At 41.3% G+C, this 27,399-nt stretch overlaps 2 protein-coding genes across 6 annotated transcripts; one reads left to right on the forward strand and one right to left on the reverse strand.

The window, feature by feature from the left end:
* Window positions 1-1,547: 1,547 nt before the first annotated feature.
* METTL6 (methyltransferase 6, tRNA N3-cytidine) lies at window positions 1,548-17,552 on the reverse strand. Of its 5 annotated transcripts, none has more exons than XM_081970123.1 (7): window positions 17,414-17,546; window positions 15,849-16,225; window positions 14,671-14,805; window positions 13,539-13,709; window positions 13,008-13,149; window positions 11,057-11,145; window positions 1,548-1,728 (listed from the first exon to the last, which is right to left on the reverse strand). In XM_081970123.1, the coding sequence occupies exons 2-7, from the start codon at window positions 16,143-16,145 to the stop codon at window positions 1,687-1,689; spliced, it is 876 nt and encodes a 291-aa protein (XP_081826249.1). In that variant the 5' UTR covers window positions 16,146-16,225; window positions 17,414-17,546; the 3' UTR covers window positions 1,548-1,686. The 5 variants fall into 5 exon arrangements, with proteins under 5 accessions (XP_081826249.1, XP_081826245.1, XP_081826247.1 ...); XM_081970119.1 differs by lacking the exon at window positions 1,548-1,728 and adding an exon at window positions 4,386-6,639 and having other exon boundaries at window positions 17,414-17,552; XM_081970121.1 differs by lacking the exon at window positions 1,548-1,728 and adding an exon at window positions 4,386-6,639 and having other exon boundaries at window positions 17,409-17,536.
* EAF1 (ELL associated factor 1) lies at window positions 17,420-27,399 on the forward strand. Its single transcript, XM_081970124.1, has 6 exons — window positions 17,420-17,667; window positions 18,663-18,757; window positions 20,976-21,112; window positions 21,759-21,925; window positions 22,318-22,536; window positions 26,912-27,399. The coding sequence occupies exons 1-6, from the start codon at window positions 17,565-17,567 to the stop codon at window positions 26,956-26,958; spliced, it is 768 nt and encodes a 255-aa protein (XP_081826250.1). The 5' UTR covers window positions 17,420-17,564; the 3' UTR covers window positions 26,959-27,399.

Raw genomic sequence — 27,399 nt, forward strand, 5'->3', positions numbered from 1 at the left:
AGAACAATGCCAGGGTTATAGTAACAATTTCTGAAAGTTTAGCATATAAAGAACCCTTGTGGGTGACTCAACAAATCACAAATTAGCACAATGTAATTCCAAATAATTTCCCAAACACAAATCAGATTCTGGTTTCCCAATGTTGAAAAGGAAAGAAAAAATATGAGTATTTTCTGTCTCTCTTACATAATAGAGAAATCAAAGTGAATATACTAATTTTGTAACCATGTTACAGAAAAGTGAACTAACTTGTGGTCATTTGATCAACTCACACTATCTGAGATATAAATGGATATACAGTATATGTATATTCTTATATCTTCTACATTTCAAATGAATGTAAATTCTTAGGGGAAATCCACTTTTGAAACCGCCATGTTTCCTCTGAGCTAGTTTTGCACTTTCTCAGTTTCTATATCTTCTCAATTTAGTTCCTGTCTACAAGTGCTTTTAAAATGTAGGCTTCCTTGTTTATGAAATTGACAGATTTATGGATAATATTCCCATCAGTTCCAAAGTTAGGACATGATTAAGTACCTTGAAGAACACCCTATTTGTATGTATACCAGTTACCATCACAACTACAAAAAGCTGCCACTTATATATTTGTCTTACAAATCAAAGATGCAGTGAATCTATTTCATCATCTAATCGATTTTTAAAAAAACATTGGCTTAATTCATACATTACACTAAGCAATAATATTGATTGTAGTTTAACTTGCTGCACTAATCAAGTCACTGTAGACTATAAACTGTGGTAAAAATAAAGTATGGTTTAGTAACTACCACCGTGTTTGCCTGATGTGCTACATTATAAATCTCACTGTACTGCAAAAATTGTCCTTAACATGGATATCATGAGGTACATAACCTATGGTGTAGTATACAGATTAAAACCATAAAAGATGACAGTATTTCAATGATTGACCCACAAAGTGAAACTGAACTGTCCTTTACAATACACATATGGAAGGCGAACTGAAATTCTTCAGTTTCAGAAGTTTAGCTCTCCATGGTTTCAGGTAGAAATTTGCTTGGTCCTAGGTGGAAAATGACTGGACTGAATCCACACCTATATGAAAAATACATTCTCAGTGATTGAGATACACTGTGCGCTAGAGGACATAGGAGTGAAAGATGATATTTTGTGCCCCAATGACTTTCATGAGGAAAAAAATGTATAATATCTCTGCAGGATATATGCACAGGCATGATGTAAAGAAGTAGAAAATAGGACATCTAGATCACACTGAAAAATGTTTGCTGCAAAAGTATTAAGAAAATCAATAAAGGTTTTCTACAGAGTAAAGACATTGGTATATATACCGAATTCCACAAAAGCCTTATGAGGGATTAAAAGTTTTCCAAAACAAATAGTCACCACGAATGCTTTCAGGAACATGTGACCACAATTCACAGCGCAAAAAAAATCATGCAACATTTTACCTAATTTGATTTCCCAACTTCATAATAAATACTTTTATTTTTAAAACAGTGATACTTAATATGTAATTTTGCAATTACTGTGTTACGGAGATTTGTATCATGTCTTGGCAAAGAGATATAATAAAGTAGTATTAGCAGAAGGTATGATCCTTTACAGAAGAGAAGATACTTTTTTGATATCAAAGTTAAGGAAATTGTGGGAAGTTCCAATTCCCAAAGTGGTACTACTTACTTTGAGTCAGGGATCATAGAGTAAGCAGCACAGTGTAAGGATCCATTTCTAATGGTAGAACAAAAAAACCCCAAACAATTACTTAGTCAGCCCACTTTATTTCGGATCTTCTGAATGATGAAATATAACTCTTAGATCACTATTGTGGTCTAATTAAGAAATATCTTAACAGCAAAAATGGGATTGTCCAGTAATTATCTTTTTTCTCTCTTGTTACAATATAATTTTAGACAGCCACTCTTAACATTATATAACAATACAGAAGAAGTTTATGAGCCTCTGATCCAGTTGTGTATACGCCAGACAGAAGAATCAATTATGAATTTCTTTTTATAACTTTAGTAACAAATAATAAGGCATGTGGATGAAAGTAAACTTGAAGACATAAGCAAAACAAGAACTGATCCATGTAGCAGAAATGTAGAAAAATTGGTTATGTCATAATGTTGCACAGAGATTTGCTGCATAGACTGGTGATATCACAGGAACCCAGTGAGACTATCTCTTAATTTGTTTTAAAAACAGTTACTAAGTAATCATCATAACAACATATTGGGCAAGTACATTCCAACCTATCAGTACCACATTTTTACCTGCCTTCTTCGGTGCTATAAAACTATAAAGGTATGTATTATACCTTTATGTGTTAGTTGTTCCCAACTCTAGGGGACAGTGCTATAATGTCCTTTTTACCAATTAACTTTTAAATCATTCAAAAATAAATTGAAAATATTCAAATATTAAATTTAGTAACAGATCAATATATTCCAGTCTAAGCCATTGTTTGGTTTTAAACATGGTTTCTTAACTTATAATATCAGTGTTCATACACTAAGTCATGGTTTCCTTAACCCAAGTATAATAGCTGATGCGATGCAGCTTTCCTCATACAAGTTTTTGTGCCGCCAGCAATAAATAAAGAGAAGGTATCTACCCTATTCTTCTAATCTCTTGTGACTTATAAGTTTCATAAAATGAAAATGAGGAACATAACTCAAGAATGAAAGATTAGCTTTTCAGCCCATCACCATGACCTGACTGAAACTTGGTTTTCCCGCTAACTGGTTTTAAGCCTGAATGAGCATTGTGATTTTATAGGATTATGTGATAGGGAAAGCATAGTCTACAGCAGGGCTGTCAAACTCCCAGCCCATGGGCCGGATGCATCATGCGCTGCCCACGCCCACCTCCATTTTAGAAAAGGGGGAAAAGTCCCAATACGTCATGTGACGTTGCCGTGACGACGTGAGTTTGACACTCCTGGCCTAGAGTGAACACAGCCACCTTTTCCCTTACTCTTTTTCTGCCCTGTTGTTTTTTTTACATCTGCTTCTCTCTCCCTCCCTCTCATTTCCTGCCTAATGGGCTGCCAGCACAAGAGGCAGATTGTTTTGATCCAAGTCATAATGATTACTAGGAGAATGATTTTGCAATTTGGTCAAAGGCCACATGACCCAGATTTCCCATCTATTTGGGCCAAGAAAACATCAAGAATTTCCTATCAGACCTCTCAACTCATGTCTAATCCAACATTTTTGTTATTCAATAGCACAAAGGTTAAGCCAATAGCAGTTTGGTCAATTAATCATAGTTAAACAAATATTTCATGTAGTAAGAGAGCCAAGCTTTTGCAACATTAAATATATAGTTGCCTAACATAGGACATAATTTGGGCTCATTGCACTCTGGATGCAAGAAGTTGTAATACCAACATTAATGGAATGTTTCAAACCCAGCCTGCTTAGTTCCTATTACCTATTGCCAGAAAACTGAAGACACTGAAGTCTGTTTTTATTAGAACAGAAATAGCCATTTTCCTTTTAACAATTTCTCCTATTGCAAGTGGAAAGAACATTCTGAAACACGCATAAATTTAGCCTATTCTAATAGGTTGAACCAAACCAATATCAATGACTATACCTTCATTTGGGTTTGTGTCTTAGTGCACTGTTATTTTAGCCAGTACGATCTATGCTTCAATGTTTTTTTGAACATTGACAACTGACAATGGTTCACTTAAAACTGGTTAATGAGTTGTGTGAACATAGCTAGGTTTCCAAATGAGCATGTCAAGTCAATATAATCCAATAATGCTACCTACCAGAATTTCTAACTTCGTCCCAGCTCTATCAATCAAACTATGTCTTGTTTTCCTGTCTGATGGCAGACAACTGCCTTCTGCATTCAAGGAAGCATTTGCGTGTTCCTCCAATTTACAATATTCAGTTCAATGGCAATGGAACCAAAATTGCTATCACTATGATGCAGTCATAAAGTGTAATGTCACATGACCATGTTATATAACAAGAGAAATTCTTGTTATATAGCTAATATTTTAAAGTGAGGACTACATGGATTATTAAGGGAGAACCGCATATCACTAGAACTTCTGACTTCCTGCTGGTTTCCTTGTTGTGTTTGACTGTAGCAGAGTATTTCAAAATATATGAGCAAGATATATGTGTATGAACAGCTATCTTTCAGGGGTATCCTAATTTTGGCATCCAGTGTACCTATCTAACATTAGCTGAGTTCAGACTCTATCTATCTATCTATCTATCTATCTATCTATCTATCTATCTATCTATCTATCTATCTATCTATCTATCTATCTATCATCTATCAATCATCTATCTATCTATCTATCTATCTATCTATCTATCTATCTATCTATCTTGTCTGTCTATCTATCTGTCTGTCTGTCTGTCTGTCTACACACACACACACACACATATACATACATACTCTCCATCTATTTCCTGCCTTTATTATTTTTACAAATAAATCAAGATACAAACATATTCAATACACCTTCCTCCTCCTATTTTTCCCAGAACAATAACTCTTGGAAGTGAGTTCAGCTGAGATAAGAATGACTGGCCCAAGATCAGATCACCCAGCTGGCTTTCATTTTGATGAACTACAATTTATTTAACAATGAATTAAAAGAATCACCATTAGCTGGGATTGATCAAAATATTAAATCACAATTTAAGATTCACAAAAGGGGCTCATAATCAACAAACTAAACTACAGGCTTAGTGACGTACTATATTTCTACAACTATGACTACAATGGGTTAACAAAACAAAAAGGGTGTTGGTAACTTACTGATACGCCTCTTCTAATAAGGTGGAGATAGCATCTATGCATGGGTTGACACTGTCCGTGCTCTGATTAGACTGAGTCTGATTACTAATTAATTAACCACTATATAACCCACCTCCATGAGTGGTACCACCCAGTTTCCGGCGAAGAGAAAAAAAGACAGACTCCATGTGTTATTCAAACAAATTTCAACTTTACTGATCCAAAGAACATCACCAATATGTCAATACAAACATCTGAAATTAGAACAAAAACAGTCCTGGAAAGACAAAGGAACAGTCAAAATAAGGGCCAGGGCTGGATGCTATCTCCACCTTATTAGAAGAGGCGCATCAGGTAAGTTACCAACGTCCTTTCTCAATAAGGGTGGAGATAGCATCCATGCATGGGACATACCCAAGCCGTACAACCCTCAAGGGCAGGCAATGGACTGTTCCGAAACTGACTCAACTGACTGAACGGTCTGCAGCACTCTTCTTCCGAAAGCCGCATCTGCTGATGAAAATTTATCAAGTTTGTAATTTTGTATGAAAGGGGATGGGGAGGCCCATGCAAATCTCATCCAGAGAAGCCTATGTCGCCCATGCTGTCGTGGTAGCAGAGCTCCTCGTAGAGTGGGCCGTTACCCCTGCTGGCCTCAGTTCCCGGCGTGAGTCATACGCTGCTGCGATGCAATGCCTGATCCACTGTCCAATGGTTGCTACTGAAACCCTTTGCCCAAGGGAAGAAGACTGGACGAAACAAAGAGGGCCTCTGAGTGTCTGTGACCCACCGTGCAATCAATGTAAACTCTTATTGCCCAACACACATTTAACTTGTGCCAACGACGTCCCAATTCATGTCTGAGTGAGGGACAAAAATTTGGCAACACTACCTCCTGTGTGCAGTGAAACCAAGACCCCACCTTTGGCATAAAGGAAGGATCCAGTCTGAGGACCACCCAGTCCTCATGGAACCTACAGAGATCATCCCACACAGACAAGGCAGTTCGGATATACGCCTCTCTGACGTCACGGCCACCAGGAATGCTACCTTCCAGGTAAGAAATTGTAAGGATACTTCCCGAAGGGGCTCAAACAGTGGATCTATCAGGGCCTCCAGAACTTTAGCCAGATCCCAGGTTGGATATCTATGCAACTCTGGGGGCTTTAGATTAATCACCCCTTTCAAGAACCCTCGGACATTGGGATGATGTGCTAACAACTGTCCCCCACCCCAGGTAAGTACGCTACTGAGGGCAGCCACCTGTCGCCTAAGAGTGTTGGGAGATAACACCTTCTCCAAACCATCCTGTAGAAATTCCAGCACCTGAGGAATGGTAGACTGAACTTGGCAAGATATGCTTGGTTGCACACCAACAAGAAAATTTTTTCCAGGTGGCATTATAAATGCAGACCGTCGATGGTCTCCTGGATGCCTGTATGGTGGAAATGACCCTGTCCGAGAGATTGCCTTCCCTCAGTGCAAGCTGCTCAACCGCCATACAGTCAGCTGCAGCCACTGAGGTTTTGAGTGTTCCAGAGACCCCTGGGTGAGGACAACCTTGTCTGGCGGAATCCTCCAAGGTCTCTTCACTGACAGTGAAAACAGATCGGCGAACCAGGGGCGACCCGGCCAGTGAGGCGCCAGAAGGATGATCTCTGCTCTGATGCAGATGACCCTGTGGATGACCTTGGGGAGAAGAGGAATCGAGGGGAACGCATAAAGTAGGCCCCTGTGCCAGGGGCAGCAAAATGCATCCACTGCTCCCACTCCAAGTGAGTTGAACTGTGTGAAAAACCTCGGTAGCTGGGAGTTGTCCATGGTGACAAACAGGCCGACGATCGGGAGACTGAAACACTGTGTTATCTCCTGAAAAAGACAAGGGTGCAGATGCCATTCGGCTTGGTCAACCGTAGCCCTGCTAAGCCAATCAGCAGTGACATTACTGATGCCCGAGATATGCTCTGCTGAAATGGACCCAAGATTCTCCTCCACCCAGGAAAACAGGACATTCGCTTCTGCCATAAGATCACCTGATCTAGTAACCCCATTTATTAATGTGGGCTTTGGCCGCCATATTGTCAGTCAGAACAAGTATATGTTGTCCGGAGACAGAATCCTGAAAACTCAATAAGGCCAATCTCATGGCTCGTAATTCCAACCAGTTAAATGCTCTCCACCTTCTCTTGTGACCATGGGCCTTGTGCCATTTGCATCCCCATATGGGGCCCCCAACCGTACAGACTGGCATCTGTAGTAACTGTCACCCTACTGAAAACTCTAAAATGACTGGTGACCTCCACCAGTGGAAAGAGTGGTGAGCCTCCCTAGGTAATGGTACCTTAGTCAAGGAGACACTGCAATTAGACTTCTGGTAGGGAAGAAGGAACCATTGCAACTCCCTCGTGTGTAATCTAGGCAGGGCACAATGGAAATAGTAGAAACCATCTTCCCCAACAATTTGGATAGAGTGGCCAGGGATACCTGGTGACTGCGTAACACCTCTGTTACTATATGTCTAAGGCTGTGGAGGCAGTCCTCAGAAAGGAAAATCTGACCCGTCTCTATATCTATCCAAGCTCCCAAATGTAAGATACGAGTTGTGGGTATAAAATGGCTTTTGGCTTCATTGATGGAAAAAACATTCTCCCTCAATACATCTAACGTGAAGCGAAGGTCGTCCACCACCCTGTCCCTGGAACTTGATTGTACCAATATATAATCTAGATAAAGTTGTACCCTGACAGGAATGGAGCCCAGATGGGCCGCCAAGACCGCCAATACTTTGATGAAAACCCAGGGCGCGGAAGAAAGGCCAAAGGATAATGCCCTGTACTGATAATGACGTGACATGTAACAGAAGCCCAAGAACTGTTGATATTCCCTCCGTATGGGCACATGCAGGTACGCCTCCGTGGGGTCAATTGAGGTGAGAAAATCACTTTCTCAAATACCTTCCAGAATAGTGATTAAGGAATGCATTTTAAAACGTCTGAATTTGACAAACTTGTTTAAGCGTTTCAAATCAAGGATGGCCCTCCACCCTCCAGAGGCCTTAGGTATCACAGATAGAACAGAGTAGAAACCACAGCCGGCTTGATCAGCTGGCACCTCCTATATAGTGTAATCTCGACCAAATGCTGTATAGTGGACTGCACAAGGCACCTCCTCTGGGGGTTGTCAGAAACAGGGCAACGAAGAAAGAACTTTGGGGGTGTGGAAACCAATTCCAAGGCCAGACCGAACCTGACCGTGGCCCTAACCCAGGCATCAGTAGTTGTGGCCTCCCATTGGTCAGCGAAAAAACACAATCTGCCTCCAATGGGGAACTGTTCCTGAGAGGGATTAAGGTCTGTAGTAGTATCGGTTACTGCCTCCCCGAAAGGGACGCTTAGATTGGTTATCCCTTGGCTGCCGATACTGTTGTTGCCTAGACTGCTAAAAGAACCCTCCCTGTGGGCAATAACCCAAAGGAGAGTACTCCGGCTGTCGGGTGGGCCCCCCATACTCTTGATTACAAAATGGCTGCATTCTAGTGTAAGGAGCCAGGCATGCGAACCTCTTCATGGATTGGAGGGGAGGATTTTGCGTTTATCCTTACCCTCAATCAATAGGAGAGTGAGTGAATCCCAAAGAGTGTGCTCCCCATTTATGGCTCAAATGCCAGGCGCCATTTATTTGACATTCGTCTGCCACTTTCGCAGCCACAAAAGTCTGTGTGAGGCTACCGATGACGCCACTGCCCTGGAGGTGAACTGGGTAGCGCTCAAAGTGGCATTCGCGGTGAACTGTACAGCAGCTACAATCTTGTTCAAGTCCTGATGGGCCCTTGAGTCCCTGACCGGGATCCGCCCCTGCAGCTGTTGTAGTCAGCTAAGGCTTGAGAGGGAGAAGAAGGAAGCCGCTGTCGAGGCCCGCACCACCCAGGTGGCCGCCTGGTGGCCCCACTGGATGACCTGGTCAGCCCATCTATCCTCTGGTTTGAGGATGTCCCCCTACGCCCCCGGCATTGTGGTCTTGGTGTACAGGGCTGCAACGGGCGGGTCAATCGTTGGCCACAACAGCGCCTTGTTGAGGTCGTCATCAACGTTATAGAAACGTCTATTGTTGGTTGATGGTGCTGGGCCAGACGTCGGAGTGGACCACTGATGCTGAATAGTGTCGACAAACAACTATGGGGCCGGAATGTTGTTGGTCTCCAGCTTGTGCTCAGTAAACCAAACACTGATTGACTGGGGCTGTGATGGGGATTCCTTCACTGTTTGAGTTCCAAGCTCAGAAGCCGCCTTGGCCGTGCATAACAAGGGGGTGAACAAGTTAGATGGAAAAAGGCCTGTGTAGGAGGGTTTATCGGTGATGGGCCCCACCTCATCTGACAGATTGGTATCCCTGATTTCACCCTCTTCCAAGGCGTGAGAGGGGCTGCGGTCGGGTTCTGGTAGCTGAGAAGGAGCTGCAGGTGCTGGCGCCCCCCCCTGCTTGGGATGTGACCGAGGGGCCTCAGCCTGTGGCCCCAAGGCCCCCTCTTTTAGCCCAGCCGCAATCCCTTGTTTTATACCTTCTGCTATAAAGTCCTGGTAACTGAAGGGCATGGCTGGCATGGCGGCAGGGGCATACAAGGCTGGCGATGGAGTCACGTGTTCTGCCGGGCAAAGACCAGCCGCAGTCGGGGTGAAGGTGGCCTCCATGCTCCTACCCTGGAAATGAGGCCCAGTGGTCCCCCAAAGCCCCGATGTGTTAATTGGTAACATCGGGCTAAATGGACCCTGATTTAAATCAAGCTGCAGTGGTGGCAGTGGGCTTGGCTGCGGCGGTGCCCGTGCCTCCTTCTCAGATCGGTGTTGGGAGGAGGTATTTGAATGCTTACTACTGGAAGAGGCCTTGGATGCCTTCTTAGTCTTTGAGCTTTTACTGCTTGAAGACGAGCTCTTGTGGGAGGCCTTAGCCTGAGATAAGGCTGCCCCGACAGGGGAAAGAGAAGCCTCCACCGTAGCAAGAGACCAGGGTCAGATTCAGCGATCTTCCTGCCAGCGCCCAAGGCGGGCTCAGGCACACCGTCGTCGGCCATGCTGTCACCAAGGCAAAAAACGGCAGAAAATGGTGTCCGCAGTTCTTTGCGGGCACTCTGGGCTCGGCCCCTTTTTCAAAATGACATTTGAACTCTTTTTCGCGCAGCCGAGGCATCTCAGAGCGGCACCGAACCTCCATAGAAGCGCTCAGCCGCCTTTGTAATTTTCGGATTGATCGGGCGCTCGTGATCATCCTGGGCTCTCCCTGTCGGCGTGCTGCTCCTTTAAAGCGAGAGCAGCCTCGCACACACCGTCGGAGCCGCGTCGGCAATTGGTGCGCTGCTCAGCCGCTGCACAGTGTTCCGGGCTCTCCCCATCTCCGTGGCTGTCAGTTTTAAAAGGAACAGCACCCCACCCGCTTTTCTCTGCCTCCCAGATGCGCCGTTTAAACTAGGCAGGGAGCCGACACTCCTTGTGCTACTCAGGGGGGAGGTGCGGGGCCTGTGGACAGCAACCCTGTGGCCTCAAGCATTCAGAGCCCAACGTTTGGATCCAGGATACTCACAGTTACTGTAAGAATCAACAGTTCTGAAACTATCAAATTTTTGACCAATTAAGGTAGAGATAAGGATAACACGACTGTCCCAGAATGGACTGAGTTGGAAACTGGGTGGTACCACTCATGGAGGCAGGTTATATAGTGGTTAATTAATTAGTAATCAGACTCAGTCCAATCAGAGCACGGACAGTGTCAACCCATGCATGGATGCTATCTCCACCCTTATTGAGAAGCTGCCGGTTTAAAAATTGCAGTGAATTGTAAACTAACTAACCAAACTGGCTAGGTAAAGTACATGTAGTAAGCTAGTACTGACTCACTATGCTATATCAACAAAGCTGTCATGTGAACTCAGGCACTGCTTATATATGAGGTTAGCCACACTTCTAGAATCTGCTTGGCAATAAGCATTCTCAAGTCTTGCCAAGGAAAGCTTTGTGATCCTGAATTATAAATCTGAAAGCTGGTAATTTAATCCCAAGATTATTGAATTATACTTAGAAGCAGAGGCTTCCGCTCTCTTCAGGATTGTATCAATAGAAGAGGACTAGGCAAGTGCTAGGCTTATTTTGTCCCACAGGCCTGATATAAAACTTGGTTTAAATTGAGTAACATAAGAAAATAGCCTTGAACTTCAACTGCCCAACAATTTATCAGCAAAAATTTATTTCTGAGGCTTTCGAAATTTGCTTTGGAGAAAAACTCTTGGCACACATACATTTTCTTTTTTGTTCAGAGTTTCTCGAAACACATATTCATTGACTATTTCTTCATATCCCACAGACAGGAAAAGTTCTGCCAAAAATTCTAGAAGGAAAAATATTTTTAAGAAATTTGCATTAAAGTACAAAGACGAAATGATACAAATCCTAAATAGGCAGTCTATTCTTTCAAAACAAAAAATGAAAAATTGTTTTGTTAATTGTTTAAAAAGAGATAGGCATCAATACAGAAAATGATGCAATATTCAAAGTCAGATTTTCCTTCCATTTGCCCAAGAAAGCTGCTAAGTATGGATTGTTCCTTTACGAGGTACTTAAGATATATCCTTTAAATAATAATCTAAGTATAATTAACAGTCAATATAGTTTTTTAAATTAAGTATTTTTTGAGAAAACTTGGAGATTATTTGAGGCAGCAGGGCTCAGCTTCAAAGATATCTCAATAGAAGCTCTTACTGAAATTGGGCAATTATCAAATCCCTTTGCAGCTGGTTATAAAATAGAAATATCTCTGGTGGGTTATATTTTATGTATTTATTAAATTTCTATGCCACTCGTTTCCTCTATAAGTTAACTCTTGGCATCTTACAAATTATTAATATATAAGATTGCCCTCATATTCTTTACCTTTTATCACCATTTGACAATTAAGAGTCAATAACATTTTTAATTTCTTCGAAAAGTGAGAGTAGGTTGTCCTACATGGGGCTTTCCTATGCACCTGCCCAGCCATGGTGAGCAAGAAGCTGGACTAAACTTTTTAATATAATTTAATCCAGTGTTTTTCAACATCAGCAGCTTTCAGATATGTGGACTTCAAATCCTATTAGTCTGAGAGCTGGAATCAGCATATCTGAAAGCTACAAAGATTGAGCAATGCTGAATAGCATTGCAATGTTCAATCTTAAGAAAGAAGAAATCCTTAAATCCTTAACTGATGAAATTGGACATAAAAGGAATGTTGGAGGACATACAATTTCTTTAAGTTTATACTTATAGTGACTATTATTAAATTTGGAGTTACACAAACTTACATTATTAGAATAGGATTATATACATACCAAAATGAATGTTCACAATTGTTAAATAACGTTTTACGATGCTGAGGCTGCTGTTTGCAGCTTTTTGATGTTTAAACATATCTACTTTCCTTTATTGTCAAACAAATGATTTTCTGCATCAGTACATTTGTACTGTAGAAAACCTTTCAATACAAATACCTTGGATTTATTTATAAATTACTATAAATACATTGTATTTTTGTTCTGACAGATTTTTGTTTTGTAAACTTTTCCTATTTTCAGTATGTGTTGGGTGTTTAGTATAACAACACACACACCATAGTTTTCGAACTATATGACGCACCAGAGTATAAGACGCATCATGATATTGAACAGATAAATTAAAAAAAAAGTTTTTGCACTCTGCAGGCCTCCCAAACCCTCTGCACACATTTTTTGCAAAAAAAACAAAACAAAAACCCATACTGAGCCTTGGGAGGCTTGTAGAGTGCTCCTGGGTGATTGGGAGGGGGGACAAAAATGAGAAAAAATGGACTGTTTTTTGCAAAAATTGGCTGTTGTTTTTTTTTGAAAAAAAAAAGGGGCATGCAGAGTTTTGGGAGACTTGTAGAATGGTCCTGGGGGCTGGGGGAGGTGCAAAAATAGCTCGTTATTTGCTCATTTTTGCCCTCCCCAGCCCCCAGGAACACTTTGCAGGCCTCCCAAACCCTCTGCACGTCCATTTTTGCAAAGAGGGCGGGGTTTCGGTAGGCCAAAAATGCTATATTAAGTGTATAAGACGACCCAGATTTTCACGCTCTTTTTGGAGGGGGGGGAAGGTGTATCTTATACTCCGAAAATTGTGTTGTATGTGTGTATACATATATGAAATATTTTAGGTAATAATAATCAATATTAAGATATAATATCTTAATTAAGATCTCACCATCAGAAAAAAAGTATGATCTGGTTCCATCTTGTCGTACGTAGAAGTTTTCTTCCAATTTGCAAGCAGATTTAAACCTCAGCATTGCATGATCATGAAGGCCATAATCTCTGAATAGGACATATTTACCTGGTTTTAATACCTGAGAAAAATATGAAACATATTAAGTTGGACTTAATTAATACATAAAATCATGCGATGATAAAAGTGGAACATTTTGCGCCACTTTGGCTTGGCCCTGTTAAGCAGACTTCATACAATTTCATTTCATTATGAAAGGGTTTGAAAGGGTGACTTTTATTCAAATATCATTCCATATTAATTATAATAGCACTAGAAAAATAAATTTCACAGTTGTCATAAAACACGTTTCAAGCTTGAATCAGTTACCATTATTTGCTTGAACCTGAGAACCTTAGTTTGCATTTAAGACATTTAAGACAATTATCTCATAGATAATTGTATTACAACTTTTCAAAGCAGAAATACATACTTATAGCAAAAAACATTATTATAGTCCTGCAGACTTGCCTTATAAATATTGTTCAAAACTAAATGCATCTTTTCAGGATGAATGGCAGAAAGTACAAATATTAACATAATCACATCCACTGACTCTAATGGTACATTTTCCACAAGATCATCTTTGGTCAGGTCACACAGGAATACTTTGCACCTTTTGGCATCATATAGAGGATTTTGCTGTGAAATGAACATACAAACATTTGGCACAATTTTATTTAAGTTCTTATTTTGAAACCTGAAGCTAGCATATAAATCATACAGAAGACTAGAATGCAGAATAATACAGAATACGGCATTTCGGCTAGAGAATTCTGGGAGCTGAAATCTTTATACTTAAAATTACCAGGTTTGGAAAATACTGGTTTAGATAGTGGATATTTTGAAGCTATTCATTATAATCTCACTCAATGTTGAACTGAAGACAAGCAAGCAGAAGAGCAGATAATAAATTGAATACCTTTCCCAAACTAGTATTTTTAGATAACCTTTTCAAATTCAGCAACTTTAAGATGCATGGACTTCAAATCCACTCTTCTTAATGTTGCTGATATTATTTTGTTTATGCACATGCAGAAGAAATTTTTCAATTTTTTCTGCATACACGTTTTCCATTCTGTTCAACTTAGTATAAGACAGAAAAAGCAAACCTGATTATTATAATATATAAAATTGTATATATCTATTTCTTCCAGCTTTTGGGTGTGGACCTTTTACAGTATTAGGTATTTGTTTTTACCATGGGTGGCCTTACAAAATTTTAAAATAAGTCATTTAGATGCTGTTCCATAATCTTCTGAGTAATATTTAATTACTAAGCACAAAACTCAAATTCCAGGTTAAGATAATTTAATGAATTACTATATCAAATTAAACAAATGGGTAAATAGGTAATTCAAATGTAAAAGTACTACTTCCTAAATGACCTAAATACAGACTCTGACATTGCTATGCATAGATAATAAAAATAGGATTTCAGGTAATATCTAATTCTAATTAATTTTAGCAGAGCTAAAGCAATATAATGATACCAAGTCTTGATGTTATTTTTGCTTTCTCTTCATTTATTTTTAAAGACACTTATCTTTCAAAAGCATGTATTCACTTAACGGAATAAAAAAATGACAAATATTTTACTAACTTTTACATATTCCACTGCTCGGGGAGAGAAGTCACAAGCATAAGCAAACATATTCAAATCTTCTTCTAGAAGTGGAAATAAACAGTTCCCAACACCACAACCTGCTTCCAGAATTGTCAATTTTTGATCTTCAAACTAAAAACATGAGAAAATAATTGTTGTAATTGTCTGATCCTTTCAAAGTGAATTAATTTTTGGATTAACATTGGCTTTTAGAATCAAATTTATTACAGTGAACCTCCATTCACTGGATCCCACACAACAGATTATCCAATCACCACAAAGATGTATTCCCAAATTAATGACCGAAAATAAAAGGTGGTTTTATTATACTCCCATTAAGTAGTGGTTGTATTGAAAAGCAAGAAAACCTTCATTTAAAAGCCATTAAAACTAACACCTATTGTGATTCTAGTCATATAATATATCTTGATACATACAGCAGATGGAATCATCTAGTGAATTAGAAGCATAAGATTAGTCAAAGATAATTTATTGAAATTAAAGATACAAAACAGAATTCATGATATTTTTGTATTTTATATGAAAATGAATTATTACTTAATCATGGAAGTTACTTTATCAACAAACTGGTCACAATTGCACAGAAATCATATCATCCTTTTGATGTGTCACTCTGAATAGAGACCAACATTTACCACTTAGCTGATCCTTACTGTTTTTGATAGTGACAAAATGTTAAGAATATAATTCAGGAACTCCATTTGTTCATTGAATGTGTACTTGTTTCAAACAGGACAACACCACCCCCATCTTTTTGGGAATTGGGACCAGATTCACCACTAGAAAAATTAATCCTTTTCAATCAAATTGATACCAAGGAACTGACTGATGTTAATATTAACATTTCCATCTCAAATTTTATCATGGAATGTGCAAAACAAATATATTGCACCAGCCTAGCCTGAATTTTATAACATGCATAACATAAGATCAGCTTAGACATAGGGGGGTCAAACTGGCAGCCAGCGGGCTGGATGCATCACATGCAGGCCACACCCACCCCAGCTCCACGAAGGGGAAAAACATTGCAATATGTCACATGATGGCAATGTAACATCGTGAGTTTGACCCCCGTGAGTTAGAGGCTTCCAATTCAGAGATTTTTCTATAGTGGTTCTTCATTGCCCTCTGGTGACAGAGAATGTGAAACTCACTTTACGGCAGGCTTTTAATTCTTCAAACTCTCTAGTTGTCCAGTGTCTGTCCTTGAAAAAATTGGTGCTGTTCCTTTTGTAGAATAGATCCCAGTTTTTTTGTGCTTCTTTCTCAAGTTTCTGTTGCTTGAAGTCAGATACTAAGACCTGATTTTGGGCTAATTGTTTTGTTTCTTCAGGACCTAGAATTCTTGTCTTCTGCTCTGTTTTTTGGAAAGATCCATCTTCACAAGGAATTATTACCTCATCAGTATGAAGAATAGATGAGTGACTTTTCAGAATTTTGGATTTAATCATCTTAATTAATGGACAAAGCAGATTCAAAGCTGCATTAATTCTTAATTAAATAATTGCCGAAATCACATATCCTATAAGACCTAGATGCAAATACACAATTAAAAAAAGTTACTATTTCACAATTTTCTCTGGATACCAAATGATAAAAACATGTCAACAATACCATCATTTCCCTTACTTTCATCTTTTAAAAGCATATTTTAATTAATATATAAAGAGCATACTCTGCATGAACTGACAGGTCACAAAGAGAAATACAGTTCTTCACTACTGAATAAACCACCAAGGCCTAGAGAACATTAATTTGATTCTTATATCACCCTAAGCCCAGATGTAAATTGAGTTTCAGTTTAATTTGATGTGTAAACCCTGGTGGAGTTATTCTGAGGTTAGAAGCAAGCAGAGGCAATCCTCCAAAGTGAGGCCTGTTTAGTTCTGAATAAAGAAACTACCAGTCTAAACTAGAGGTAGTTCTCAACTTATGATCAAAGTTGAGCCAAAAATTTCTGTTGCTAAGTGAGACATTTGTTAAATGAGTTTTGCCCCATTTTACGACTTTTCTTGCCTCAGTTATTAAGTGAGTCACTCAAGTTCTTAAGTTAATAACAGTTGTTAAGTGAATCTGGCTCCCTCATTGACTTTGATTCTATAGTACAGTATAGCCTTTATTGTCATTGTACAAAATAAATACAACAAAATTGGTTAGAAGAAATTGTCTGAATTATACTCATATGACCAAGGACGATCTGTAGCAGCAACCTGAAAAAAGGCAATAGCCAATCACTTACGTTCTGTAACCAAATCAAGTATTCAAATCTGAAATTACCAAGAGATGAATTCTCCTGGTAAGAAGCCTTCAGTTTTTTGCTTAAAAATAATTAAGTAGAAAAACTATTGACCTAATAGAACCTCAATACAACTTTTTAAATTCCTGTTTTCCAAGAGAAAAAAACAGAAAGTGTCCTCAGCTGAATTCTCGCTCAGCTCCGAGGAACAACGTATCAGGCAGAAAGGTCCAATTATAGAGCTGGATTAAATCTGCCGGTTCTGAGAGCTGCTATCAATTCAAGAACCTTTGCAGATGAGGCGAAATGCGTCAATCTTTCCCCCAGTGCTACCACCTTCCTATCTACCTACCTACCTACCTGATCGGGGCCGGTAACACCTTCCTGGTCCCGCCACCCGCACGCCATTCTTCCCCCTCAAAAAATTCCCGGATGCCCCCCCCCCGCCCCCTGTCCAAAAACCACGAGGACACCTTACAGTACCGCCAAGCTGCGTGGTCCCTCTCGATCGGCTCCCCCAGAGAGGGAGTGTTTTCCCAGTTGCACGCTGCTCCGAGCCCGGAAGAGAAGGCGGCCAGGCGGGGCGGGGCGGCTACGGGGGTTCTTGTTGTTCTCGGCGGGCGCCGCGGTAGCCATGAACGGCGTGGCAAACCCGCTGCTGGACAAGGAGGAGCATCCTCTGCAGCTGGGCGAAAGCTTCGAGCGGCACCCTAAAGCCTCTTTCCACACCATTCGCTGTGAGTGCCCCGGCAGAGGCGGCGCTTATGGGCCAGGCCCGCGACCCCAAAACATCGGCTTGGTTTAGCTGGCTTGGCCCCGTGTCAAAAGAGGGCCGTAACCGCGGTAGCCTATGCCTGCCTAACCGAAAACAGGCTCCACTGAGTTCAGTGTGACTTACTCCCAGGTAAGTGGGTAAAGCAGCCTTCCCCAGCCTGGTTCATTCCTAAAGTTTGGATTACAAGCTCCATCATCCTCAGACAATCGGTAGCCGCGTGCTGGGATTCAATACTTTGGAGTGCACTATGTTGGGGTAGGCCAGTGTTTCTCAAACTTGGCAACTTGAAGATGTCCGGACTTCAACTCCCAGAATTCCCCAGCCAGCGTGCTGGCTGGGGAATTCTGGGAGTTGAAGTCCGGACATCTTCAAGTTGCCAAGTTTGAGAAACACTGGGGTAGGCATACCTACACTTCTGTGGGAGTAAGCCCAATTGAACTTGCTTTGTGTGCTTTCTTAAGCTCTCAAAGGGCAAGCTAAAATTTATAAATACATTTAATAGCACAGGACATTGATTAATATCTATTTGGAGCACCAGGAAAGAACAGTTATTTCCAGAAAAAAGGTGATACTGTTGACCACTTGCAGAGTTGTTAAAAAAAAAACTGGCCTTGTAGATGAACTTCAAAAAAAAATGGATGAAGGAAATTTTAAAAAATTAAGGCTTTTCATTTTTATTTTTTGTAGCAGATACTAGATATAGCAGATTAAGAAATGAAGATGCTGTGTTAGAGTTTTTTGCGTTATTGGCTAACAAAGAATGAATATTAGCAGAAGAACATTATAAGGTGATAATTCAATTTAATTCCTATTCTGCACATTCACTCTACTAAGCTGGCTCCAAAATTATTTGAATGCCAATGAAAAGAATAAAATAAATAAATGTTTCTAAATAAATACTATAAAACATCCTTTATAACATGATGTATATTTAATATCAGTTATTGTATCCTCTAGATGATTTTAAACCAGCATCTATAGATACGTCTTGTGAAGGAGAGCTTCAAGTTGGTAAAGGAGATGAAGTCACAATTACATTACCACATATTCCTGTAAGTTCACTATATCTCACATTGCAGATTTGCCTTCTATGTCAAGTTCTTACAAGCTTTGCTCTGAATTTTTCATATACTTCATAAAAACAATTTGTGGAAACTAACACTTGTTTAAGAGAATGCCATTTTTAACAACTGTCTGTCAAATGTTCTGTGCATACTTTGAGAATAATTGCAAAAAAATATTTTGCTCTGACTACAAATACAACTTGTTACTGTATCATTGAAATAAGCACTTCTGATTTCCAGGCAACCTTGAAGAAAGGTGCTGCTGCATTAATGAATCAAATCATCAGTATAATGCATCTTTATATAGGGTTTACAGTACTTTTGTCAGGTCCACTTAGGGATGCTGCCATTCTGAGTGGGAGGGGGCAAGTTGTTGGAGCTGAATTCTTTGCATGCTTTTGTTTTTGCTGTAATGCGTGGGATTTAGGGAGGGGGCAATGGATGGGCTTCACTTCCTCCCAGCTGGTTCTAGCTCTCCAAGATCACAGCACCCTGAGTGTGAACTGCTATCAAGCTAACGTCTTGGAATTCTCAAAACTCCTTTGCGAGATATTGGCTACTTGTAGACTGGGAAATCAAGGTGGGGTTTGAAGAGGGAAAAACAGCTTAACACTTGCATGGAAACTTCATATTCTGCTGATGTCTCTGCAATCACTTTTTCTCAGTAAAAGTTTCCTTTTGAACTACCACTGTTTCAAGAGTTCTGCTTTCCTGAGAAAATAGCTGAGGCAGGTCCTTACAACTTTTTTTTCAGGCTTGTTTGAATCTGTATTAAGATTAGTGTGTGTACTTATGAGATTTGTAATGGTCTGATGTTTCATAGCATGCACACCTGCGATAATCTAAGGCAAATATATCTGTGAGTCGCTTTCAATTGCTGGCAACTTTCTATATAGATATTATATTGGATTTTTTTTCATTGCCTAATATTATTTTGGCTATGTATGAATTCTAATGTGCATTGAAGGATTCATAAAATAATATTTCTGAATTCTCTAGAACTATATTAAGTTCTTTAATTTTATTTCTGATATAGGATATAAATAATATTGGTGATATATTTCAGGGATGTCAAACTGGATTTCTTCAAGGGCTGCATCAGCATTGTAGTTCTCCGTGGCTGGCCAGGGGTGGGTAGGAGGTAGGAGACAGGACGAACACCACTTGCAGCACCCTGCTGACCAAAACAGAGCACAGGGGCCCATGTCTCTCCCCCCCCCATGCCCTGTTTTTGGCCTGGACGGCCTCCTGTAGCACCCTGCTGACCAAAATGAGGTGTGAGGGGATGCGGTCCTCCCCACAGCCTGTTTTGGCTGCCAGAGGCATCGCAGGGCGGTTCTTTGCTATTTCCAGACTGGCCCCGGGGCCAGATTTAAGCATCCTGTGAGATGGATCCGGCCTATGGGCCTTGAGTTTGACAACCCTCTGTTTGAGATATTGAAGTATAACTAAACTTTCTGTTTGATTGCTTTATAAACTATATTCTGAACTATAGAATATAAACTATAAAATATTATGTTGCATTGTCTATCTGCATAGACAAAATATTTAATATGAAGTGTTTATAGTGACAAAGTTAGCCATATTAGTCTGTTGTAGAAAAATCAACAAATATTTTATTTACTGGTTAATGAGCATTGTCATTCTAATTTCAGATATTTCTTCCTTGTAGCAGACATAGTATACAGACAATTGTTTTTTTTTTAAGATTAGCAAATTAATAAAATCATTTTTGCAAATAGCAAGTTCTATATTAGTGATGGCTAACCTTTTTATCTTCACGTGCTGAAAGGATGGACAACATAAAGCAATGTGCATATGACACCCACCCCCACATGCCTCCCAGACCCCCCCCATGTGTGCCACACCCCTGCACATCGCTCATGACCCCACACATGCACATGCTGCCCCCTGCGCTCCCCCCATGCATGCACACATTGTCTCCCGCATGCACGGCAGTGCCATAGGTTTGTCATCATGGGTATATATAGTAATTTTGCCAAAGTTCATGTGGTTTCTTTCTTGCATATAAAAATATTGTAATGACTATCATAGAACAAATATTAAGAAAATACCAATCAAAGCATAATCTTCTGAGTTGGATTTTAGACTTTGATTATGCTATTCCATTATATCTGATTACCTTGACCTGCACATAAATACTTGTTTATATTTAATTATATTATTTACTTTTCTTGAAAATCAGGGTTCCACACCTCCAATGACTGTATTCAAAGGAAACAAAAGGCCTTACCAAAAAGACTGTGTACTTATTATCAACCATGACACTGGGGAATATGTGCTTGAAAAGCTAAGCAGCAGCATTCAAGTCAAAAAGACAAGGTAAACATGGGCACAAACATGTGAGGCCAATATCGATTAGCACAAAGTATAATTCCTCCTGAAGTAAACTGTTCAGGAACAGACTTCCAGTTTGCGCGTTGGGCTGCTTTTTGTCCTCCGGAGGCTTTAGGGAAACATTTCCTTAAGCCTCCCAAGGGAGAAAAACGGCCCAATGGGCAACCCAGAAATCTGTTCCCGAACTTGCGGTTTGCGTGTTGGGCCTTTTTTCACCCTCCCCAGGTTCTTAGAAAGTCTCCGGAGCCTGGGGAGGGTGAAAAACGGACCTACTGGGCCCACCGGAAGTCTGAAAATGGGCCACTTCTGGCTTCTGGAGAGCCTTCAGGGGGATGAGGGAGGTCGTTTTCACCCTCTCCAGGCTCCAAGAAAGCCATGAATGCATGCACAGGACAGCAGGGGAAAGGGGGAGGTGATGCACAGGACAGCAGCGGGGTTGAAAGGTGAGGTGCACATGTGCAGGAGGCACACTGCGGGGAGCATTATATTATTGGAGTGGGCACGCATGCATGCGTGATAACATGCACACGTGCTTTTGGCACCCAAGGCAAAAAAGGTTCTCTATCACTGTGAAGCTATGTAAAGCAATTACATATTATACAAGTTATCTGTTTTAAACATTTCCTTTCAGAGCTGAAGGCAGCAGTAAAATCCAAGCACGGATAGAACAGCAATCTGCTCGAGCTGCACAATCTTCCACCCAGTTCAGAGCTCCAACAAAGCCTGCAGCTGGACCTAAAACTTCACCACTGAAAGACAATCCTTCACCAGAACCTCAATTGGATGATATTAAAAGAGGTAGAACACTTATTATAGCCTACCTACTGTTTGAGATGGGAAGAAAATCTATTACTCCCCCACACAAGTTTTCTTCAGTATATATTTTCAATGGCAGCACCGCTTATAACCTTTACCAGCCAGCCACCTCACAATTATATTAGTTGAAACCAAATCTAATTTAATTAAGACTGTTACATCTCTTAAAACATGGACTATCTGGGCTAAATAATTGAGAGCCAATGGGGCACTATAGTTAGAATCTCAGTCCTAGGGCAAAATCAGCCATACAGAGAATTAGAATTGAAGGGACAAGTGCTATCTATATGACCTTGAATTTCTTAAGAAAACTCAGGCTATATTTTTAATGAATAAATAAACTTTTAAAAATGACCCTCCTATTTTTACTCTAGAGCTAAGAGCTGAAGTTGAAATTATTGAGCAGATGAGTAGCAGTAGTGACAGCAGTTCATCTGAATCCGAGAGTTCCTCTGGGAGTGGTGATGAAACTTCCAGCAGTGATGGGGGTGAAACTGCACATCCTTCTCCTTCTCAGCAGTGTAACAACAAGAATGTAGTTGCCAATGGTACTGGCAGGGCACAAGGCAACAATCAACTCATGAATACTCTCAGTAAGTTTATTTTCATTAAGTATCATACAACATAAGTCATACAACATAAATGCAACCTGGAAATTATGAGAACTATAGACCAAGATTTCATGAGGGCATTATGCTCAGGAAGGCTGCTCTAAGTACAAGTTGTCCTCATTCCTGGGCAATAATAACAGTGAAATAACAAGATCTTTCCTTTATGGGAATTGAGTAATGTACGAGAATCTGTGGTTGACTTCCCATAGGAGTTGTCTGTATAATGATCTCTACTCACTCGTCTTTCATGTCCAATTGAAATGTATCCCATTGGATCAACTCAGGAAGGCTCCATGTGGTGCCCTTTGGGCAATTAGCCTCTTCAAGTGACTTACTGTGGGAACAGTCTGCAAGCAGCACTAGCATTCAGAAGCCACATAAAATGGTGATGCTACCTACAATCTGCTTGCATTAATTTCTGTAAGGTTGCTAGATGTTAATGCTGCCTACACATTATGGAACTCAGTTATTTATAAAGTATATGTGGAGAAGATGAGCATCAAGTGGCACATTCAAGAGGTTGTCCATAGAGATCCTGAAACAACTCAGGCAGTGGAGAAGCCAGCATAAGCCATATAGTATAAGACTGGCAGCTCCCATCATCAGCCAGGAAAGCAATTTGAAAGGAGATGAAAGTCACAAAGAAGCTATTTAGACCTCACAATCAAGTTGCTATTAAGTGAGAAGGAAGAAGGAGTATAGGCATCTTGCTTAGATGATACAATCCTTTCAAAATACATTTTATACATCCACAAAAACTTATCTACTTTTTTGCCATGTGTAACATTTGCATCTTTTTGCAGATACAAAAATATTTGTAGGCTTCGTTTATTTATTTATTTTTGGATTTGATATTGCAGATAAGTGGCACTGTGCACATTACTCACAAACACACTTATTTTCTGTTGAGTCCTTGCTGCTCTCTAAATTGGTTGATTGATTGCAGATGTTTAATTATTTGGCTAAGTAATAGCAATAGCAATGACATTTAAACTTGTATCACACTCAGTAGTGCTTTACAACACTTTCTAGATCAGTGATGGGTAACCTTTTTGTCGTCGTGCCAAAAGCATGCCCACACCCATAATGCAATGCATGTGAGACACCCTACCCCATGAGCTCTCCACACAACCCCACTGTGTATGCACGAACGCCTCACACACCTTGTTTTGGGCCTAGCAGGCCTCCCTTCAGTCTCCTGGGGCTAAAATAGGGCTATAGGAGGAGGGCACACCACACCTCCCCGCACCCTGTTTTGGACCTAGCAGGCCTCCCTGAAGCCTCCTGGGACCAAAAACAGGCCGGGGGGACACCATCACAATATAGAAGTGTTATTTGCATATTGTCCCCAAAAATCTAGTTCCTCATTTTACCAACCTTAGAAGAATGGAATGCTGAGTCAATCTTGAGCCCTATCAGGCTCAAATTCCAGGCTGTGTACAGAGTTTGCCTACAATACTTCACTTTAACCACTGCACCATTGAGGCTTTTTATCATAAGATCATGAACTTGTCTAGATATTGCTTTATGCTTGATTGATTGTCTGGTATTAATCCCTGCTTTTCTGGGTACAGGCTGCTGGAGAGGATGTGTTCTGGTCTTTTTGTTTCCTTCTTAGGTGTTTTACTATCTCTCTTGAATTATTTGTGAATGTGATTCTCTGTATATATCTTTAATGGCTGATTTGTCAGAATGCTAAGCTTCCAGGAATTCCCTAGATATTGGATTTAGCTTGGTCTAGGACAGTGATGGCAAACCTTTTTGGCTTCGCGTGCCAAAAGGGGGGGAGGGCAGGGGGGCCAAACCCATAATCCTATGCGTGCAGACCCCAATGCGCATGTGCATGTAACTACCACCACCACCCGGGCATGCGCGTGCGAACCCCGCCCTCCCCCTTTTGTTACGTGATGGTCCCGTTTTTTTACCCTTCCCAGGCTCCAGAGGATTTCTAAGGCCTGGGGAGGGTGAAAACGCCCCCACGCAGGCCCTCCGGAGGCTTCCAGCATGTTCCACTCACACCCGCAGGACCTGTCGTACCCTGCCGCCTTTAGAGCGCTGGCCTTGGCAGCAGGAAACTGAGCTTGGATAACTAATTGGAGGTGGCATGTGCTCTTCCTCCCTCCCTGCCTCTCTCTCCAGGCATACTGCAATTTGAGAAGGGGGAAAGGGGGCTTTCTTTCCCCTCAAGTCCATGGAAGGAGCAGCGCTGCGCTGAGGTGTTCCACCAGCCGTTTTGATTCTGAAGGAAATCTCCCTCCGTGGACTTGAGAAAAAGGGAGGGAGTGTGTGCGCTCACTCTCGCCTCCCGGATGGCTTTTCTGGCAGAGTTCCCAATGGGGGAGATGGGGTTCCCTCCTCCTCCTGCAGCCCATTATGAAGGAGAAGCCCTGGCAGCCACGATGGGCGAGGAGGAATATGTGCCGGGGCGATTGCTGCTTCCTCCCCCCCCCCTTCCAGCTCGCCTGTCTCTTTAAATCGCGCCTCTTTGCCTAAAGTGCCGGAGCGGGACAAAGCAATTGGGAAAGGATTTGTTTGTGTGTGTGTGTGAGTGAGAGATAGAGAGAGAGATGGTGGGTGGGCGGAGGAGAATAAAACAAGGAGGAAGAATGGAGGCATTTTTGCTCGCCTCCCGGACTCTGTGTCCCTCCGCAGCACGCCCATGGGCTTCATGGGTGTGCTGCTCCTGGGCTCATCAGCCTCCGGACAGACATCAGATTCCTACCCTCCAGCACCAGTTCAGGGAGGAAAAGGCAGGGCATCCCAACACAGGAACCTCTGCTATTCGGGAGGTGAGAGCGAGCCGAGAAGCCTCTGTCCTTCCTCCTTACCTTATTTCCCCCAGCCCAAAACACACACAAACCTTTCCCAATTGCTTTCTACTGAGGATGAGGTCATTTCAGGGGGAGACAAAGAGGCGTGAATTAAAGAGACAGGCGAGGCGGGGTGGGAGAGACTGTTTCATGAGCTTTTTAGCCCCGCAAATGATGGCGAGAAACGGCACCCTCACAGGTCAGCTGCTCTTGGCCCAGCAGAGGGGGGGGGGGTTTCACAAGCTACCCCACCAAGAAAAGCGGCTGCCTCCAAAGGCGGCAGGGTGCAGCTGCTGTGGATGGAAGGTGCTGGGCATCGGGGCCGCCATGGTTTGCAACAGCGCTGAGAAAGCCGCAAGCTTAAAGGTGCCCTCGCTCCTGTGTGCAAGCCGGGATCTCCTCACCCCCTCGGCTGCCTCTTTACCCCTCCTGTGGCTCCTGACCAGCGCTCTCTCTTCTATCTCCCCTTCGCCTCCCCACACTTGTTTACTCATCCCAGAAAGCTTGGGCTACCCCTCCCTCTGACCCTGCCGGCATCGCTCCTGAGCAAACTCCCTCCGACCTCACGGCTGTTGCAAAGCACAACCCAACATGCAAACTGGAAGTCCGTTCCCAAAGTTCCGGTTTCTGTGTTGGGTTGTTTTTTGCCCTCTGGAGGCGGGCGAAAAACGGCCAAAAATGAAGGCCAAAGTCAGCTGGCTATTGCGCATGCGCACTGGAGCTGACAGGGCAACCCCTCGCGTGCCCTAAGAAATGGCTTCGCGTGCCACCTGTGGCACGCGTGCCATAGGTTCGCCATCACGGGTCTAGGATGTTCACAGTTTCTAATTTGAAGCTATGATTGAGTGTCCATATGTTGTGAGATTAATGAGTGTCTTCTGACTATCAGTTGGTATTCATGCATGCACTCTGCTGGTCTTCTTATCTGTCCATCATAGTGGCTATTATAGCTGCAAGTAAACAATCAAACTCAGAGAATATCACAGACTCCACAGTTCAACCCTAAGCTAAATGTATTTCCTTCTGTTGGAAACACACATTTTCCTTTTCCAAGACATACTTCATTTATACACTTAACAGTTAATATTAATATCACAATTTTTTTATAGGCAGTACTGACTTGCATTATTCAGCATGGCCTCATAACTTAGAGCAGTTGGTCTGACTGATTCAGATCTAATCTAAAGAAATTGATGCTAGCACTGCATACAGTTTCTTCAGTTCATATTTGTTCAAAGTCCCATTATTGGATCAAATCTGTGATGGAGCAAATAAAAAACCCTAAACTCTATTAAAGAAAGCTTCAAGTTTAGTGATTTCCACAGGAATCATTGTAACATTTGGGCTTCTCATGAATCATGCCAAAGAATACTAGGAACAGAGAAATAATAGAATATCAAAAACTAAATCCACTTGGAGTAAACTCTTTAATGGTCTTTTAAAATTGCTACCTATTTTTGCTCTTGGTGTCTGATAGCTAACATTTCATAATTCATCAATGTAGAATTTAATTGGAAATTAAAATAATTCTCTTTTTTTAACAACAGGAAATGACTTGCAGTTGAGTGAATCTGGGAGTGACAGCGACGATTAAATTACATTTGCTGCTTTGGTTTCGTATCAAATAAAAATATAGATTTAATGAACAATAATACAAAAGTGGTAACTGACCTACTGGAACCCATCTATATAAATAGAATTGTTAACATTATGCGACCTGAAGGAAACAACAAATGTTCTTGGATAGAACTGTCCTCTCTTCATTCTATGTATAAATTAAACCTGTTGTAGTATAATCTAACTTTTTTCCAGTAGGTGTGAATAATTTTAATCTAAAACTGAAATCTATCTTCAAAGATGTCATATACTATGTATTCTGATAAGATTGTTGCTTGAGTTTCTTGAAAATTTAAAGCAAAAGTTATTTGTAAGCTATATGTCAGCGATGGAGAACCTTTTTTGGCTCGCGTGCCACAAGTGGGGGGAGCGCAGGGAGGTCGTGTGCGGGCGTGCCGCACCCATAATGCAATGTGTG

Source organism: Natrix helvetica (genome assembly GCF_964273705.1).
Source record: "Natrix helvetica genome assembly, chromosome: Z".
Lineage (NCBI taxonomy): Eukaryota > Metazoa > Chordata > Lepidosauria > Squamata > Natricidae > Natrix > Natrix helvetica.

What these genes read in the sequence shown, in the direction of transcription:
- EAF1 (XM_081970124.1), top strand. Translation starts at nt 17,565, where the DNA reads ATGAACGGCGTGGCAAACCCGCTGCTGGACAAGGAGGAGCATCCTCTG. An exon ending in ATTCAAGTCAAAAAGACAAG is followed by an intron (nt 21,113 to 21,758) that starts GTAAACATGGGC and finishes ATTTCCTTTCAG; the next exon opens with AGCTGAAGGCAGCAGTAAAA. An exon ending in ATTGGATGATATTAAAAGAG is followed by an intron (nt 21,926 to 22,317) that starts GTAGAACACTTA and finishes TTTTTACTCTAG; the next exon opens with AGCTAAGAGCTGAAGTTGAA.
- METTL6 (XM_081970119.1), bottom strand. Translation starts at nt 16,145, where the DNA reads ATGATTAAATCCAAAATTCTGAAAAGTCACTCATCTATTCTTCATACT. An exon ending in GAGCAGTGGAATATGTAAAA is followed by an intron (nt 13,710 to 14,670) that starts GTTAGTAAAATA and finishes TTCATTTCACAG; the next exon opens with CAAAATCCTCTATATGATGC. An exon ending in TTTTGAACAATATTTATAAG is followed by an intron (nt 13,150 to 13,538) that starts GCAAGTCTGCAG and finishes TATTTTTCTCAG; the next exon opens with GTATTAAAACCAGGTAAATA.